The sequence below is a fragment of the Leiobunum rupestre genome, chromosome 6 (assembly GCF_980474605.1).
Source record: "Leiobunum rupestre chromosome 6, qqLeiRupe1.1.hap1, whole genome shotgun sequence".
NCBI lineage: Eukaryota > Metazoa > Arthropoda > Arachnida > Opiliones > Sclerosomatidae > Leiobunum > Leiobunum rupestre.
The window spans coordinates 51,461,319-51,480,126 of record NC_143389.1 but is presented as its reverse complement, the minus strand read 5'-3'; the positions used below and the strand labels follow the sequence as shown (position 1 = coordinate 51,480,126).

Genomic DNA, 18,808 nt, shown 5'->3' with positions numbered 1-18,808 from the left:
AAAATGTTTTTTATTTCGATAATAAGCCTAATATTATGATTAAAAACCTCTGGTTTGGAAACTTCTACAAGTAAACAGAATCCGTTCACTTCAGTTCCTTTTATTTTAGGAATAAAACTACAGCTTTGATTTGCCCCAAATTGCTCGTGCTACGGAGGAGAGAAATTCGCCGAAAATTTCAAGATTTTGGGGAGCGAAAAAGGTATATCTCTTTGGTGGTCCGACCTTGAGTGTTGAGATTCGTCGTGAAAAAGGGACGTCTCTGATAAGCGTTAAGCGGCTGAGACGGGAACTTCTTTGAATTTGGGAGTGTTGAGGAGAGCCTCCACGGTGATGTGATGGTGGCGCCACCATCACGGGAAGGTTGATTTCCGGGTTGTAATTGTTGAATCGCGATGTTCACTTGTCTAGGATGTTGAGCATTAACCTGTTTTGTATATTGAGCGTGTGTTTGTTGTGTCAGGTTATTGTTGACTCTTTGAGTGGCTGGTGGTTTGTTTACGAAATCTTGGTCGTACATATTTTGGTAAATGTCTTTGTAACCGAATATGAATATCATGACAAATAAGCTTTGATCGGTTTGAGCATGGAGCTGTTTCGATTTAATTGTTTCCCATCGGAATTTTGGATGATTGTATTTGATCTATTAACCTTTGTAACAGTCCATGGGTTGATATCTAGTAAGGTTGAAACTTAGTTCTCTCTATGACCTTCGGGAGACCTGTCTCCAGGTTTGAGAGTGTGAGGCTGTGAATAGTGAGCGTTGTCAGCTCTCTCTTTCACAATTGCTTTATTTTGTGTATCTCATTCTCGTGTTTCGTTATCAGACGGAGGCTTAGAAATGATTGTTGGCAACCGAGTGTTGATTGGACGATTGAAAAATAGAGTTGCTGGGGATTGACCACGGTGGTGGGATGAGTTGTTTCTCGGTAATTCAGTAGGTGATAAGATAAAGCTGTAGTCCACGATCATTGGTCAATAAGCGCAGTTCGAATAGCTTGGCCTAAGATAGGCATCTGGCGCTCTATTAGGCCATTCGCTTATGGCCAGCGAGGAGTAATATTTTGATGTTCAACTCCAAATCAGCAAAATCACGGCTATTAAAAGGTGGATCGTTATCACTTTTGATTTTGAAAGGAACCCCAAACATAGAAAAAATATCCTTCAAAGTCGGAATTATGGAAGTGGCAGATGTCGAGATTTGAGTAGATGTTATTGGGTAGCGGCTATATTCCTCCGCGATGACGAGCACTTGTTCCCCCGTAGGTATAGGTCCAAAGAAATCTAGTGATACAGAATGCCAAGGGTGTTTAGGGAGAGATGACATGGAGAGTGGATGATATTCAGTGGCGGCCTAAGGGGGGGGGCGAGGTTGGCGATCCGCCCCGGGTACCAGGGTAGCCAGGGGTGCCATCGGAGAAGCTTGAGGGGGGGGGGGTTCAAATCAGAACGATTAAACTTGAAGAAGACGGACGTGAAAACTTCTGCACGGTCCTAGGGGTGTCACAAAACACTGCCGCCGCCCCGGGGACCCAGCCTTCTTAAGCCGCCACTGATGATATTGTTTATTGGGTGTACTCGATTGACATGGGATACAAGTCTCTATTATTGATTTGATCTGTTCGTTGAGATTCGGAAAGCACACCTTGTCTCGAGAAGAGTTTGTTTGGTTCGAACATTGCCGGGTCCGGGATGCCCTTCATGTGCTATCGTAATGGCTCGACCTATGAGCGATTCCGGAAGAATAATTTGGTTTGCACTTTCTTCTTCGGATATTACATATCTTTGGAGTTTGTAAACATTCCACTTTCTCATATCGGATTTTTCGGGTACAAATATGTCCCACAGAGTACTATTCGTTAAGGCTTCACGAATAATGCGTAATAAGGAATCCTTTGATGTCTACATTTGGACTTCGGAAAGAGTTATAGCACCAAGAGACGAAAGAGATGCAGTTATCAAATGTTCTGTAGGATTGTTGGAGTTCTCGATTGGGGACGAGACATATAGTCCATGGGATTAGTTTTTCCTGGGTGATAAACCACCGTGAATGTATATTGTTGAAGTCGTAAGAGAAATCTTTGAATACGGATTGTTGAATATAGGAATGAGCGGTTTGTGATCAGTTATGTCCTTGAAATTAGATCTAGCAAGATGGAGATGGAATTTCTCGAAACTGAAGGTAATACCTAGCGCTTCTCTTTCAATCTGGGAATAGCGCTGTTCCGTTGGGGTGAGCATGGACTAATTAATGTATACATTAATTAGTCCATGGGGTGAGGGCTCGACTGGCGAATTAAATCACAGTTTCATTTCCATTCTTATCTGTTTGAAAGATCAATTACTGTGGATGATTTTGTACGATCATAGAACTGTAAATTGGTACATTGAGTTAACATAATTTTATACATTGAATCCTGGTGAGTGCTGGTCCAGACGCAATCCACATCGTTCTTTGTGAGATCACGTAGAGGTTCTGTTATTGTGGCATAATTGTGAATGAAGCGAGAGCAGTAGTTTGTTAACCCTAGAAAACTTCGAAATTCTTGAATGTATTTTTGGTGCTGGAAGCATGGTGATCACTTTGACTTTCTTGGGATCAGGTTTTATACCCGCTTTGGAGAAAACGAGTCCAAAGAAAGTAATTTAAGATTTAACAAATTCACATTTCACTTCATTGAGAGTTAAGCCTGAATCCGCGATTCTTTTTAGTATAATTTTAAGCTTTTGGTCGTGGTCTTGGTTGTCTTTACCACCTATAAAGATATCATCGGAGGTGTTGATTGTGTTTGGTGTGTGACCAATGATGTTTTCTATTGCTTTTTAGAAAATTTCGGAAGCAGAATTAACCCCAAAGCTTAATCGTTTGTATCGGTAGAGTCCTATGTGAGTGGTAAAAGTCGTGACGTCCCTTGATTCTTCATCAAGTTCTAGTTGATGGTATCCGTGATTGAGATCAAGCTTAGTGAAAATAGCCATACCACTCATCACGTTGACGATGTCCGCAGTTGTTGGGCCTGGATGACGAACTCGTTTGATGACTTTGTTGGGTTCGCGCATGTCGACACACAAGCGGATTTGTTCATTAGGTTTCGGAATAATTACTGGTGGAGATAGCCACGAGGCTGGACCAAGGGCAGGCTCGATTACATTGTTGTTTAACAAGTAGTTAATTTCAGTTTTCACTTTGAACCGGAGGTGAAAGGGTATGCGATGTTGTTGGATTGCTACCGGAGGGATCGAGTGATGATCTAAGTATAGGTGAACTTGAAAATCTTTCAATTTACCACTACCCTTGAATATGGTTGGATCTTTATGTAAAATGTCCTGATAACTGCTTGTTTCATGAGTGGGCTTCGGTGTAGAAAAAATTGTAGCAATGCCTTTCAAAAATCCTACAATGTTGAAAGCGATCACATTTTTTTCTAACACGTGAAACTTTGTGGTAAGACTGACGTCGTTGTATGATAGATGGCCTTGAAATTTTTCAATAAATGATAGATGAGTTGTCGAGGCAAAGGTATATACTTGGATTGTTGTTGGCTGTATTTCTGGTTGCGGGTGTAGAGTAGAATAAGTAGCATAGTCCATAATATTGACGCACGCTCCGGAGTCAAGTATAATGTGGAGAATTGGACTGTCGCAAGGTGAGAACGTGTATATGTAGGATTGTTTTGAATAGTAAGGTGAACTGACCTCTGTTGTTGCATCATCGAATTGCATACCTGTTGAAAATGTCCTAGTTTATCGCAGTAGGTACAAACAACATTTCTCGCGGGCATTGAGCGCGACCCATTGGATAAGGAAAAGATCCCCCACAGTTCTAAAAAAAGGCAGGGCGATTTGATGTTGGATATCGTTGATATACTTGTGGATGTGGATTCCGGGTTGAGCCTCGTATTTGAGTTGTAGGGTAGAAAGTTCGGTTATTTGAATGTTGCAATGATGGAGGTCGTTGGGTGACGTTGAAGTTTTGTTGTGGGCATGATGTGTGAATAGTCAGGGTTTTAGGTAACGTAGTTTGTGTAGGAGAGGCTGTGGTAGCTGAACTAGAGTAGTTAGTTACAGCCTGGTTACAGCGTTTAGATCCATAGTGGATAACTGTTTCATTTTTGCTTCAATTAAATTTGCTTGCTTTTCCGATTCTTCGTAGGACTTGGCCAATGTGATAAATTAAGATTTAAGACTTAAGATTTATTAATAGACCCGTATAAAATACAACTCTTTTGAAACAGAGTGGCTCACCACCATATGTGGGCGCACGGTAAAAAAAACCAAAGTTTTAGTCGGAAATAAAATTACAGATATTTAAAATTTAGAATTAAAAACTAAAGACAAAGACAATTATAGTAATGGTGATAGTTCATATTAACAATTCAGCCTACGCCATTCAGCTTTGTATTTCTTCCAATAGACTAGTATATGTTTCACCATGTTCAAATGCTCGCACCCTCCCGTAAAACCTAACATGCGACATTCCAGGATGTACTAAGCCACTTCCGTCTTCGGGCGGTGAAGGAGAATTATGTGATGGAGCTTCATTTTCCCAGCCGCAAAGCTTACAATTTTAAAAGCACTACAAATTATCGCGATGCCACGTGTCCTTAGCACGTTTCCATAAACCAAGGATGGTTTTAACTTGTTTCAGATCGCCATCGTCGGTGGTGAAGCCCAGCAACTCCTCCGTAGATTTCGTATTGTTAAGTGTCCGCCTTTCATCGATGTCTTCCTTTATATCTAATTCCGGACAATCTAGTAGAATGTGTCTGATATCCTCCAAATCATGTCGGCACAATTTGCACGAAGGTGAGATATTATTCAGGAGTTCAGATTGGCGCAGGCTGGTTAAGAGAGCGCTTGAACGTGCGTCAAACAACAAACCACTAAACCAGGAACCGTCATAGAATGGTTCCGGTGCAGGTTTACTCTTCGTTTTATATACCAAAAGGCTACGTTTTCGAGCAACTTCATTTATCCATAGTCTTTCCGCAGCATCTCGAACCTCCTTCGTGACAGTGACGCTCCATTGATGTTCTGATGTCGATGCTCCCCTCTGGGTACCCTTTCCATAGATCCTATCCAACTGGTCTACTCTCTTAAGGAACTTCGTTCTAATTCCAGCCTGTCGGAGGTTTCTGAACGCTATACCAGGAAGCAAGTTGGCCGGCAGCAGTAGAAGTTGTCCTAAATACTTTAATTTGCTTAGCGCTTCACGATCCCTCATTGGGCTCCAACCCATTTCTCCCTGAACAGCCCCATTAGCTTCTCTTTGGGCATAATCCAAGGCCTTTAGCGTTGCACCAGAAAGAGTAAGAACCTCATTTGCATACGTCACCGCAGGGACAGCAACGGTTTTCCACAAAGTACGGCTCACGGTATACTTATTGTAAGAGTTTTTTGCCAGGTTTTTTTACCGCCCATCTTAACCGCGTGGCCTTTAGGGCCAACTCCTTTCCGTGTTCCTGGATATAGTTGTCTCCTACCGTAGATAAGAGGACGCCAAGGTACGTATACTCCGTGGTAACATCAATTGGTACATTATGTAGAAAGAACTTATCACTGGTAGCTTCTTTTCCAAAAATCAAAACCTTCGATTTAGCACTTCCAAAGTGCAAACCCTGGCGATCCGCAAAAGAAGAAGAAATGTTGAGGAGATTCTGGAGATCAGACGGACTAGACGACTAGTAGCCAAGAGAAGGATATCATCAGCAAATAACAGGGCAGAAACAACTAATCCATCTTCCCCATTTACGAAAGCTCCGAAGCCTGAGCTTTCCAGATGATCAGCAAATGCACGAGGGGCTAACCACTCTTAGAAAGTCTGTACACCGGATTACACTTAGATTAGCACTGCCAAAGGCAGGGACTTCAAAGATTACGCGTAATCCCATTAGTACAGTCAAAGGTACGGCTCTGTACACCGATTACGCGGAGTGATCATTCCCTCGCAAATGCATTGATGTAGATTGAGAACAGAACTGGGGAGAGAGGACATCCTTGGCGAAGCCCGACGGAATTTAGCATTGGTGAAGTGGTGACACCCTGTGTACTATATATGCTGGTAGCGCCATTGTATATTTGCTTCAACTTTCAAATCGTTTTATCTCCAACGCCTATACCGCTCAAGGTTTGCCATAATTGAGGAAGCCGAACGCTATCATACGCCTTTTCTAAATCCAAGAATCCATAAAATAGTGGTCTGTTCCTCAATCGATACATTTCAATGAGTTGGGTCAGCACAAAGAGGTTGTCCGCTATCCTACGACCATGATGAAATCCATACTGTGACTCATTTAAAAAGCCATTAAGCTCCACGTAAGTGGAGATCCGTTCTTTCCAGATAATAGCGTAAATTTTGTACATGATAGACGTCACTGCTATTGGTCTGTAAGATTCTTCAGGTTTGGCTTTTCAGTTGTTTATAAGACTAACTCAACAAACCTTCCAATCGGCAGGGATGTCACCAGACTCTTTGATGTCATTATAAATATAGCAGAGACAATTTAGTGCCCGATGACCAAGCGACAAGATGCTTTCAGCATAAATTCCATCAATACCCACAGCTTTCCGACGTTTTAACTTTCTAACTGCACCTTCAAACTCCTTTTCGTGTAACGGATCGTTAAGTTGCTCAGGATCTCTCGCGGACGAAGCACCAACAGGGTGGTTCAACAGGTCATATTCTAAGTCAGATATATATTCTTCAATACGCGCAATCATTGCTTGTTTCTCGTACAGTAGCACTCCATTTTTTCCACGAAAGCCAGTTTTCTTATACGCTACAGAAGAAGCACTTTTCCGAAGCTACAAGACAAATATTTCCAAAACTTTTTTCCCATTGATTTTCCCGAATTAACAATATCGTTCTCGACTCGCTTATTGACCATCTTTATTTTTCGAGCTACCATCTCCTTAACAGCTTTCTTCGTCCATTTAGCACGGATAACATCTTCAGTTTGCCCCTGGGACTTAGCTTTCCTGTGGTCACGGCAAGCCTGCTGTCTTAACTGAATAGCCTTAGCAATCTCTTTATCCCACCCTTTCTTTGGAAAGACACCACGTTTCAATGCCTTCGAGATAATTTCATCCAGAGTAATGGCGGGGTTACGAAGTCCTTTGCGACGAAGAGCGTTTGAAAGACAAGTATGAATCAAATGTCGCAATATTTCTTGGTCAGGGTTGACAAAATCGCAGGTAATGGATAGCGTACGACGACGAGTTTGACATTCATCTATGGTTTCGGATTCATATTGAGTCGCGTCGTAAAAGTTGATTACCACAAAATCTGGATTTCGGTTAGGAAGCAGATGGTTGTTTAGAGCTTGTAGGATAGTATCATATTCATTTTGCACCGCAACACCTTGTCCAACGGGCTGAGGGGCCGGAATAGTCAAAATGTAGTATAAATTTTGAATATCGTCTCCGCCATAATGTATAAGAAGTGACCGTTTCCGATGATGATTAGTAACGTTAAGAGCATCCAATAAGATCTCAAATTTCCGAATCCATTTTTCCCGCCCAGGCCCAATGTTGTCGCTGGACTTCGAAATCAGAAAAGGGGGAAAGGTAGCTAGGTAATAAAGCCATAGTAACTTGAGCGATCGTAAGGTTGAATTATTATTATATTGTAGAATTATGAAGTTGAAGAATTCAGAGAAGGTAGGACTTATTTATTTATTTATTTTTTTATTTATTTATTCAAAAAAAGAGGATACATAATACGCCTAAGCCAGTGAGGCTACTGTGGCGTCCTCTAAAAAAAAACAAAAAAAAAACACACACGCACACACACACACACACACACACACACACACGCACACACACGCACACACGCACACACGCACACACGCACACACGCGCGCACACACACACACACACACACACACACACACACACACACACACACACACACACACGCACACGCACACGCACACGCACACGCACACGCACACGCACACGCGCACGCACACGCACACGCACACGCACACGCACACGCACACGCACACGCACACGCACACTATATAATATATACCGTACAATATAAACAAAGAATACGGTGAAAATTTAGCTATCCTTAACCCAATCAATTAGCTTGACACGAAAAGAAACCTTTGATTGACTGTTAAGGATATCTTGAGGTAGTGAATTCCAGTCGCTTAAAGCTCGAAAAGTAAGGTGATTTTGTCGCACGGCGGTGTTTACTCGCGGTTTGAAAAGTTTTTCAGAATGACCACGCATACGGCCGGTATTATTTAGAGTAAAAAATTTTGAAAAATTTAGGGAAACGTTGCCTCTCAAAATGTCAAAAATAAATACTAGGTCATTAATTCTATGGCGGTCAACTGGGTCAAGAAGATCGAGTGAAGAGTTACGGTGACGTGGAAGAAGATCTGTAAGAATTAGAGCATTGTATATAACACGCAATATAGGCTTATAGCGGTAAAATAAATTTCGGCGAGTGAGTCCAGTGATAGAATTGATAAGACTTACAACGCTTTGGGTATGCTTGGAAAATTTTAGGTTTTCATCAAAAAGAATCCCAAGATCGCGTATAATAGGCACATTAGGAATAGGTTCTCCAGCAATTTTGTACGTGTGGCGAACATTGGAGTTACCTAAGTGAAGGACGGCACTTTTTGTTGCATTAAAATTCATACCATAATTTCCGACCCAATCAACAACGTCATCCAAGTCCAATTGTAAGTTAGCCCTATTTTCAGCGGAATTGGTGTTAGTAGCCAACTTAGTGTCATCTGCAAACAAGTGTGGGACGGAGTGCTTAACACACTTTGGCAATGAATTTATAAAGATTGAAAATAGCAGTGGTCCAAGTACTGTGCTATGAGGGACACCACTGAGGGTAGATCGTAGTGAAGAAGAGCAGCCCTTCAGGACAACACGGTGGAAGCGACCTTCAATGAAATCACCAAGCCAACGTAAAGCCAAATCACAAATCCCAGCATCCGAGAGAGACCGTAGCAGATGACTATGTGGAATAGTGTCGAACGCACGGCTCATATCTAGGGAAATAATGTCCACAGGTGAACCGCTATCGAGCCAGCTAACGTAATCATGTGTTGCAGATTGAGGATTGGTAGTGCATGAGTGACGGGGCCGGAAACCGTGTTGGGCATCAGATAAAAAATTTGTTCTAGTGAGAAAGTCTTCTGTCTGGGCTTTAGATATGCGCTCACAAACACGAGCAATATGGCTGGTTTTGGTAATAGGTCTATAGTTTTCCTTCTTGGTTCACGAACCCTTTTTATGAATAGGGGTGATAGTGGCAATTTTCCAGTCTTCTGGTACTTTTCCTAAGGAAAAACTAGGATTGAACAGCGTAGACAGCGGCGCACAGATAGAGTGGGCGGTTGCTTTTAAAAGAGCAGGATGAAGGCCATCTGGACCAGCTGACTAGGAAGTGTTTAGTTTGCGTAGTAATCGAATGACATCTTGAGGAGTGCAACTAAAGATATGCAGTGATTCATTAGGAACTGTTGGAGCATAAACGGTAGGAGCTGGAGGTACATTGGAGGACACATCAGCGAAATAGTCATTTAACGTTTCAGAAATTGTCGGAATATCAGTGGTCAAGGAGCTATCTGAGAGTGCCATTTCCGAAACAGTAAAATGTGAGGTTCCCAACTTACGCACATGACTCCAAAAGACCTTGGGGTTCAAAGATATCTGTTCGGTTAAGTGTTTTTCTTCTTTACGTTTGCATTTTCGAGACGCATTTATATAAGCATTACGTGACTGTTTATATTTAGAATGAAGTTCTCAGGATTAGTCTTTTTATTTCTCTTAGCTTGTACATATAAACTCCAAGAAATCAATTTATGCCTACGGGACATAGTTAGTCTTGCATAAGAGTGCTTATCAGGCACATAAGGAGTACGAAAGGGAATGAATTGTTCAATACCATGAAGGAGTATACTTTTAAATGAGTCCCAAATGAGGTCAATATTAATAGACGAAAAAGTGTTTGACCAGTTGATTGCTAGGAGATAAGAGTTGAGTGCATCGTAGTTCCCTTTGAAGAAATTACGGCATAAACGTTGAGGAAGAAATGGCTGGCGAACAGGAAACGCAAGTTTAAACATTATAACTACATGATCGCTTCGTCCGATCGGAGAGCCATAGTCCAAGTCGAATACCAAATCAGGTTCCAGAGTAAGAATTAAATCAAGGGTATTGCTTGTCACACTTAGGCCACCATACCGAGAAGCATCAACTACATGTTGAAATAGACTATAATCGTTGATGAACGAGCAGCGATGGAACAATGGTTCGATGGTAGGGAAATATTCCAATTTAGGCCTGGGTAGTTAAAGTCTCCTAATAACAGCAAATTGCAATTGTTAGTTGCGCAATAACGCAGTGCCTTTTTAATAATCGTCATGGTTTCTTCGTGGTTGGTATATGTAGGGGAACGATAAATTAGACAAATTAAAAGACTGCTTGAGGCGTTAAGGCATTTAACTGCAACAAATTCAAGTCCGAGAGTAGCTGACCACGTATCTTCTAGTACGCTATCGATAAGTGGAACGACGGATGTAGTGTAATCTGTTGAGACATAAATAGCCACGCCTCCACCTCGCTTGCTACAGTCGCGATCGCGACGATAAAGGGAGAATTGCTTAATACTTATTTCACTATCAAGGATGTCACTAGTAAGCCAGGTTTCAGTTATGGCTGCAATTTTGGTAATTGGCGAAATGCAACGAGTTAACTCCCTAAAGTTATATTTGTGAAGGCTACGGATATTGGTGAGAAGGACAGAGACATAATTCGTCAGAACATGAGAGTTAGACATTAAAGAGCCATCGGTAACGGAACTATTATAATTTTGAGTGACAGAAGGAATAAAAGATACAGCTAGAGTGTTTAACGAACAGGAGACAGTTTTCGCAAAACTAGTATATTAGAGTTAAATTCATTACTTTTCCGAATAGAATGGTTAGGGTTAGTTGTAGGAAGGTTAGCCGTAGAAAGTAAGCCGTGTGCGGAAACGTTGTTTGCAAGCGAGGCAAATTTTTTACTTTTATGTTGTGACCTGTGTGCCGGAATGTTACACGAGTTTAAGGTGAAAGTTTTGGGAAAGTGTGGTGTAAGAATATTGTGAGAAGATGCTTTAAGACATGGACTAATTAATGTATACATTAATTAGTCCATGTTTAAGATATGTCGCCAATGTAATGTTCCGAAGTTTGTTAGTATTATAGAAACAGATTAGATCAAGGGTTCCGCTGTTGGCCGTTCCCTCCCTTGGCTTTAAGCTTTTCAGCGTTGCTTAGTGATTTACTGGAGAGGTAATCCGATAAATTAGGGGGTCTTCCATAAAGAACGCCTTGGAGGTTATATTCCCTTTAAGCGATCACAGAACACTCTAGAGCAATAAATGGGATTAAAGATGATATCAACCTCGTAAAAATTTAAAATAACTGCCTTGCGCGTAGACAATTCGCTCCCTTTGGTTCGCCAGGTAGTGGCTTAAGCAGACGCTAATAGTCTTTCTTCATCGTTATTCGTTAATTTGACTTTATAAATTATGATACTCGCATTTGAATATAATTTTTGCATCGTTTGCTATATTTTGATAAGATTATTTAAGTAAAAACGATCTGTTGACTTTTTAATTTGTCTGTAGCAGACGCTAGATTTTAGATGCTACCTCGGAGAAGCTAGCATCGTTACGCCACCTAGACTTAAATCTGGATCAAACTCGGAGGTTCCCAATTGACGGATTTTGAAATGACGTTTTAGCGCGCGACACTACAGGCACACAGCCTTTTTTGCGTGCTTTTTTGACCATAACATGTAGAGGTATTTTCACGCGCAAAATGAATTTTAAAAGCCGTCAATTATGGAAAACGCTATTATTTCGGTCGCGAATAGCGTTTACCCACTTTCTGCAGGAACTCAGAAAAATTAGCTTCATAGTTACTATAGTAACCAAATACAGATAGCGTCCTACGGCAACCGGTGAAGGCTGATTTTTTAAAGGTCACGTGCCGGAAGTGGATAATCGCTTCTTTACAAAACCGTCAATCGGAAAGCTCTCTGAATTCGAATCTAGTTTTATATCTCTGATGGAATCATAAAACACGCTAAAACAATTTGCTAAAATGTGTCGGAACAGATCCGAGGGCAAGTCGAAAAAATATTTGATCGGGGCAGTCGAGAGCAGTCAAAGGGAAAACGCAAACCCCGATTCTTTTTCGCATAGAAGTTCCAGTGCAAAGTCAAGGATTAAAGGGCAACAAAAGTGGCTTTGGTATAATGAAGCTCTTTCTAGTGTAAATCTTCGCTATAAACCACGCCCGTTTCTATCTGAATCATCGTGACCACCACAGTCTTGAGAAGAGTCCCTTTGTTTATTTTCATTAGTCCATGGACTCCGAGGTGCATCGACGTCGGAGTTTGGGTTCTGAAATTCCTAGGTCCTAAAAATTTCAGCCTGCTTTGCGAAAAGTAATACAAAAACCCAAGATAGTTTAAATATTGTTCATTCTAAAGAAAGATAAATCGTGGATGAAATAGAATGACAGGTTTACCCAATTTAAATAGTGATCAAATTTCGTCATTGTGCAGTTACATCTTTAAAAAATTTTTTTTTCGCCAATCACAGTGGGCTAATTAATTCTGTCCAGTTTTTCCATTTGACCATTCTGCTTTCAAATTTAGTGTTTTTGTCCCCGTCCATTTTTTAAAATTGTCTGTTGAAGCGTCAAATACTACTGTATTATTGTAATTTAAATATGAGTGCAAATGCAGATTCCAATTTGGATACTCAAAATGATTCGGAGTCACATTGTAATGAATGTCATCTCTTGTTTGAGCGCAACTGGGATGAGCTAGACAAACAAACTAAGACCATAGATAATCTCAGTGTGCCTCTAACTAATTTAAATCAATGCTCTACTAAAAAGAAACACTTAAATACATCTTTGAACATGGACTCGTTGCAATACTTATATTTATTACCTAAAACACCAGAAGGGCAAATCATGTTGCTTACCTGCCCTCAACATACTGTGTACCGAATTGGACATTTAAATAGATGCAGTAAACATCCATCCATAGGAGAACAAACTACGCAGTTTCCTAGAAAATGTTATAGTTTACCTCGGTGCTATAAGCCTTGGAAACCATTAAATGGGAACTACCTTCAGGATGACTATAATGCAACATCTTGCGATAATTTGGACTATGAAAACTATCGACGCTCGTGTCCTACATTGGCAGTTCCTAGTTATTTTGATAATGTTCCTCGTGGTAAATATAAGATGACTGCTGCTGAGTTTAAGGGTAAACTAGATGTAAGCAGTTTCATACATTAATTGGTTAAAATTTAAATCTGTTACTAAATTAAACCAAATTGACCTTTTTCCAGATAATGAAACAGTGGTTTTCGGAATTCTCAGATCAGCAAAAAAACTTTGTTTTAAAAACGCTTTTGGTTCGTATTATAAAAAAAATACTAGTTAGTATTTTTATGTATACCGTTTTTTTTTTATTAACTTAGAATCAATGCAGTGCCACTCAAAATCATTTGCTTAGTGTAAGTAAATTTTAAAATGTATAATCTTGTATAGGTGGCTAAGCAAAGCACAATTTACTACTACACTCAAAATAGTTTTTGTCCTATTGCTTGTTACTGCGTTCCCCTTTGCATTGTCTTCATAATAGTATATTTGAATGAAACCACACAGTACAAAAAAATCTGGGATTAGTAAAATATTACCTGAAACTCAAAAACAAATTTCAATGTCAAAAAATGTCTCTGTCGAAAGTAAAAAAAGCCTGAAACACGCATACTTGCTCGACCTAATACTTATTGCATAGATTCAACAGAATACGAATAATATATGTTAATTTTTAATAATAGGTTGTCATGGCTCCTATTATGCATCAACATTGTCCGGTTAATTGCGAAGATCCAATTTTAGGACTACCTGATCCAATCGTTACTCGCATTTTATCCTACCTTGACCCTGGTTATAGTTTATGAATATTTCTATTTTTACATTTTCCTTGTATTCAAATATATTTTTATATTAGTGAGTCTTTGTCGATGTACAATGGTTTGTCGAGCTTGGCAAGAGATGGCTAGCGACCCTTTTTTGTGGCACAAGTTTTGTCTATCTCCTCAATGGCAGCTCTCGAGGGCAGCTGAACAAAAGCAAATGATTATGTTCAGACTTCCCCATGGAGGAGTTGACTGGAAGCAAGCTTTTGCTGAACGTTACAGGTTACAGCGTAATTGGATTAAAGGCAATTGCCACGTTAGAACGTTCCACGGACATATACAAGGTGTTTTCTGCGTGCAATTTGATGACACTAGAATTGTCAGTGGGTCATCAGATAAAACTATTAAAGTAACTTGAGTGTTTCTTTTTTTTTCTAAAGTAACGATTTCTTATTATAACATATTTTCTTTAGGTTTGGAATATTCGAACAAATAGTCCCTGGTTAGTGATGACATTAGTCGGTCATTCGGGAACTGTCAGGTGTTTACATTTGGAGGGAAACAGATTAGTTAGTGGCTCGAGTGATTGCACTATTAAAGTAAATCAAATATTTAGATATCAATAAAGCTAAAATGAGAACTGTATGTTTTAATCTCACTTTTAAAGGTCTGGGATTTGAGTACTCAACATTCTTGGTCATCCATAGCTTGTAAAGTGACTATGATCGGACATAGCGATACCGTTAGGTGTTTGCAGGTAACGTAACGCTTTCCAGGGTCCAAAGAAAAATAACTGAAGTTTTTTTTTGAAATTCACTTAAAAATATATACCTTTTTTCCCCTCCCTTTATTGGTAATGATTCTTGTAGGTAGATGAGGACAAAGTAGTTAGTGGTTCTTACGATTATACCTTGAAAGTTTGGAACATAAAAACTGGCGCCTGTCGAATGACATTAAGGTACATGATTAAAAGAAATGTAGACCAAATTTTGTTGAAGACTCATGTGGGCGTTGGTTGGGGAGTGCTGATATCAATATTCCATTGAAATCGTGCTTTAGAAGGGAGCTTGCATCTTTATATTATATAGATGTTTTGTCTTATATATACTTGCTAAAATAGTTTGCGATCGGATGTGAAATTTGGCAATCTTATAATCCCTTGTCTGTCCGTCACTTCCGTTAGCTTGAACGTGCTTTGGTTGTTCTACGCATGCCAGTTTGAAAACTAAATATCACCTGAAATGTGTGGATAAAAATTATTTTCCAAATGAATTACAGAGGGCACGAAGGAGCTGTGTTATGTCTACAATTTGATGATAATAAAATTGTGTCTGGGTCAGGTGACAAAACTATTAAGGTATTTCTTTTCAGTAAAAGCTGGCCACAACATAGTTTTATACATTTTGGTTAATTTAATTTTTGGTTAGATATGGAAATTAATAGATGGAGAGTGTTTGATGTCATTAGAAGGGCATCAAGATGCTGTTACCTGTTTACAATTTGATAATTCTAAAATTATCAGCGGATCTCTTGACAGAACCATTAAATTTTGGAGCTTAGCAACGGGAGAGTGTCTTAGCACTCTAGACTGGATGAAGTCCGAAGGACATACAGGGGTAGTCAGATGTTTACAATCGGATCACTGGCGAATTGTTAGTGGAGGCGATGATAAGACCTTAAAGGCAAATATCTATTACTTTTTAGTATAGATTATCACACTATCTCTCGCATTATGTACTTTGATTTTGTAACTGATCATCTTTTCGTATTTAGGTTTGGAGTTTAGAATCTGGACAGCGTTTAGTGACATTAAGAAATCATACTGATGGAGTGACCTGTTTACAGTTTAACGACAGTGTTATAGTTAGTGGTTCTTATGACCAGACCGTTAAACTATGGGATTTTAGCGTGTGCTAGTGTGTACATCCGTTCCTGAAGATAAACTTAATAAATACTTTATATTTTTGTATATTTTTATTTCCTTAAGTTATTAAAAAAAGTTTTAACACATGATTTATCAATTCACTCCTCATTCGTAAGTTGCCTACTATATATTCCCTTTTCTTCTAATTGGTTTAATCAAAATTGCCCCTTAATTACTTGGTTATTGTTGTACCAGGAATCAGTGGCGTAGCCCGGATTTTGTTTGAAAAAAGTAAAAAAATTAAATATTTGTACGTACGACCATACGTTTCGGGGGAGGGGGGCATTTGCCCCCTGTGCCCCCCTGGCTATGCCACTGCCAGGAATTATATGGAATCATGTCTTGGGTGAAGCCGTCGGTGGCTTAAACCACGTCGAATGTAACACGTGACGTGTATTTTCAAATTGAGGGCTTTTAAAATTCGTTTTGCGCGTGAAAATACCTCTACATGTTATGATCAAAAAAGCACGCAACGAAGGCTGTGTGCCCAAGACATGTACCCAAGCACGTATATAAGGGGGGGTTTAGGGGGTTTAAACCCCCCCTTAGGAGTCGATTCCTTTCGATTAAATGTATTAAAAAACTTCGTTTGATACACGTGCGGAAATGTCATTGTCACTCGTCCCGAGTCTAGCCAGTACTTTAAATATGCGTTATTGCTAACGAAAAATTTCGCGCTCGCTACGCTCGCGATTTAATCTGGTTGTGTTATAACCCGTCCTCGTAGTGGCGTAGCTGATGGTCCGCAGGGCCCGCGGTGCGGGGGGGCCTCGAGCTTCAAGGGGGGCCTCAAGCTTCGGGGGTGCCCCGCTAACCATAAACAAAATTGAATAGTGGGGCCTCATAGAGATTTTTGCGGGGGGCCTCTGAGTTCTCAGCTACGCCACTGCGTCCTCCCCTTAGACTTTCTATATCTACGTGCTTGCATGTACCTGTAGTGTCGTGCGCTATAACGTCATTTCAAAATTCGTCAATTCATTGGCTGGTCGCTCTCGCTAAGTAGCCGCCGCCGCAGAAAAATGGGCGACGCTCATCCGACAATAAACTTGCCGTATAATGGATTTCTTCTGACACTGAAGTTCTGGGATCATTTATAATATTCTTCACAGAACTGAGCTAGTTACGCATAAATCCATTTAATTAGATGTTTTAAAAAGACAAATGAGGTAGGTTACAGTGGCGTAGCCAACAGTTTGATTCGGGAGGAGCACACCCAGTGGCGGCGCCAGGAATTTTCACCAGGGTAGGCAAACCAAATGAATGCCCCCCCCCCCATTTTCAACAAAATGCTTGAATAAATAATTACGATTAAAACCTTTTAATATGCTTGGTTCCTGGAATAAATTTTACAATGAAAGACTCAAATATCACTTTTTCGTTATACATTTTATATAAGGAATTAATGAGATTCGCCTATTGCCTCTTTTAGCGAATTTTATATCTTGGGAGAATTTTGAGCCCCTTTCTAGATCAATTTATAGGATGATTTTGGGGCCCCCTTGAAATTTGAAGGTAGGCAGTGGCCTACCTGGCCTACCCCCTGGCGCCGCCACTGAGCACACCATTGAGAATAAAGTTAAAAAAAAAAGATTTGTACGTACGACCATAGAGTAATATCGGCGTGAAGTATGTCGACGTCATCCTAGTTATGTTCTATTCGAGCTAAGGGCTAATTTATTTCAAATCGGTACCAAGGCACGAGCGAAAATTTAGACTGTAAGACACGCCCATTTCTATGGGAATCATTTTCATGGCTACACCGCTATACATTTCAAGTGAATACAAATATGCTTATATTGCAATTGGTCCTTTTGAGGTGACGGTTTTTAAACTAGGCTTCTCAAAATCAGATGATAACGAATTAGCCAAACGTTCATACACTTCTGTTAAAATTTAATAGATGTTTCTGCGTTCTATAGCAACCTCCAGTCTCTTAGTTGTAATTAACTATTACCATATTACTAGGGTAAAAATAAACATTGGTTATTAATTGGCGCCCGTTATCTAGCTCAACTTTTTTTTAAATCTATTTTGTAAAACGCTATATATTCACTCAATTTACCTATGTTATACCATAAGTCTATAAGATTTGATAATATTATAGACTTATGGTTATACTTTGTTTATATATACAATTTTTCTTTCTAACAATACATGGTCGTTTTTAGAATAAGCGAAATACTTAGGGAAATATATATTGCTATACCGTTATTTAAAATTTCCACCATATAATTATCGTAAAATAGCGTTTCCCATTGGGAAATCGTTCTCGCATGCTGTCTAAAGATACCCATAAATTTTACGTAATCCGAGCAAGAGTTGAGATAAATTTCGGAGCAGGTAAAAGATTAGAAAGCGTTGGAAGAATACTTATGGATATAGTTATTTATGCTAGCTTAATTAATTAAAGGATAAACATTACTTTTAAAGTCATATTCTCGTAACTGCGAAAACGCGACCAAGTTTAGGAAAATTAATAATATTTTTATTCGGTTCATAAATTCTCAATTACTGGAAGACTAAAAAATTTATTTACGGAACGATGTAAAATCGTAAGTAAATTCTTTCAATAACCTTTAAACCAAAACCCATGCCAACACTTTGCGAATTACAGCTTTGTTCTGTGGTTCTCAAAATGTTTCATGATCTTTGGTTCCACGTTTTTGTTGAGCTGGGCACAAACCATTCAGCACCTGGTACATATAATCAGCAAAATTATAATGTTTTGATATTTAATACATATGTGGATATGACCGCGGGTCACGAACGGTAACATCGAGTCACCTAAATAACCGTCGCAAATTTATTTTAAATTGATCTAATGTAACCCTTCCGCCTGGATTAAAGACAATAAAAGTCGCTAGCTAACTTGGATTGCCGGTTGGTACCAAGCTATTAGACTAGCTAATTATTAT

At 39.7% G+C, this 18,808-nt stretch overlaps 1 protein-coding gene across 1 annotated transcript; it reads left to right on the top strand.

Annotated features, from left to right (window-relative positions):
* Positions 1-12,157: 12,157 nt before the first annotated feature.
* On the top strand, positions 12,158-15,967 carry LOC149941437 (uncharacterized). The gene is made up of 11 exons (XM_090178350.1): positions 12,158-13,319; positions 13,394-13,459; positions 13,526-13,561; positions 13,889-13,997; positions 14,062-14,378; positions 14,443-14,568; positions 14,637-14,726; positions 14,839-14,927; positions 15,248-15,326; positions 15,397-15,651; positions 15,743-15,967. Exons 1-11 carry the CDS (start codon positions 12,759-12,761, stop codon positions 15,884-15,886), a joined length of 1,872 nt encoding a protein of 623 aa, XP_090034476.1. The 5' UTR covers positions 12,158-12,758; the 3' UTR covers positions 15,887-15,967.
* Positions 15,968-18,808: the final 2,841 nt, after the last annotated feature.

Bases quoted from the DNA above. Each gene is read 5' to 3' on its own strand.
- LOC149941437 (XM_090178350.1), top strand. From the start codon at position 12,759: ATGAGTGCAAATGCAGATTCCAATTTGGATACTCAAAATGATTCGGAG. The intron at 14,379-14,442 runs GTAACTTGAGTG...TATTTTCTTTAG, and splicing joins CATCAGATAAAACTATTAAA to GTTTGGAATATTCGAACAAA. The intron at 14,727-14,838 runs GTAACGTAACGC...TGATTCTTGTAG, and splicing joins ATACCGTTAGGTGTTTGCAG to GTAGATGAGGACAAAGTAGT.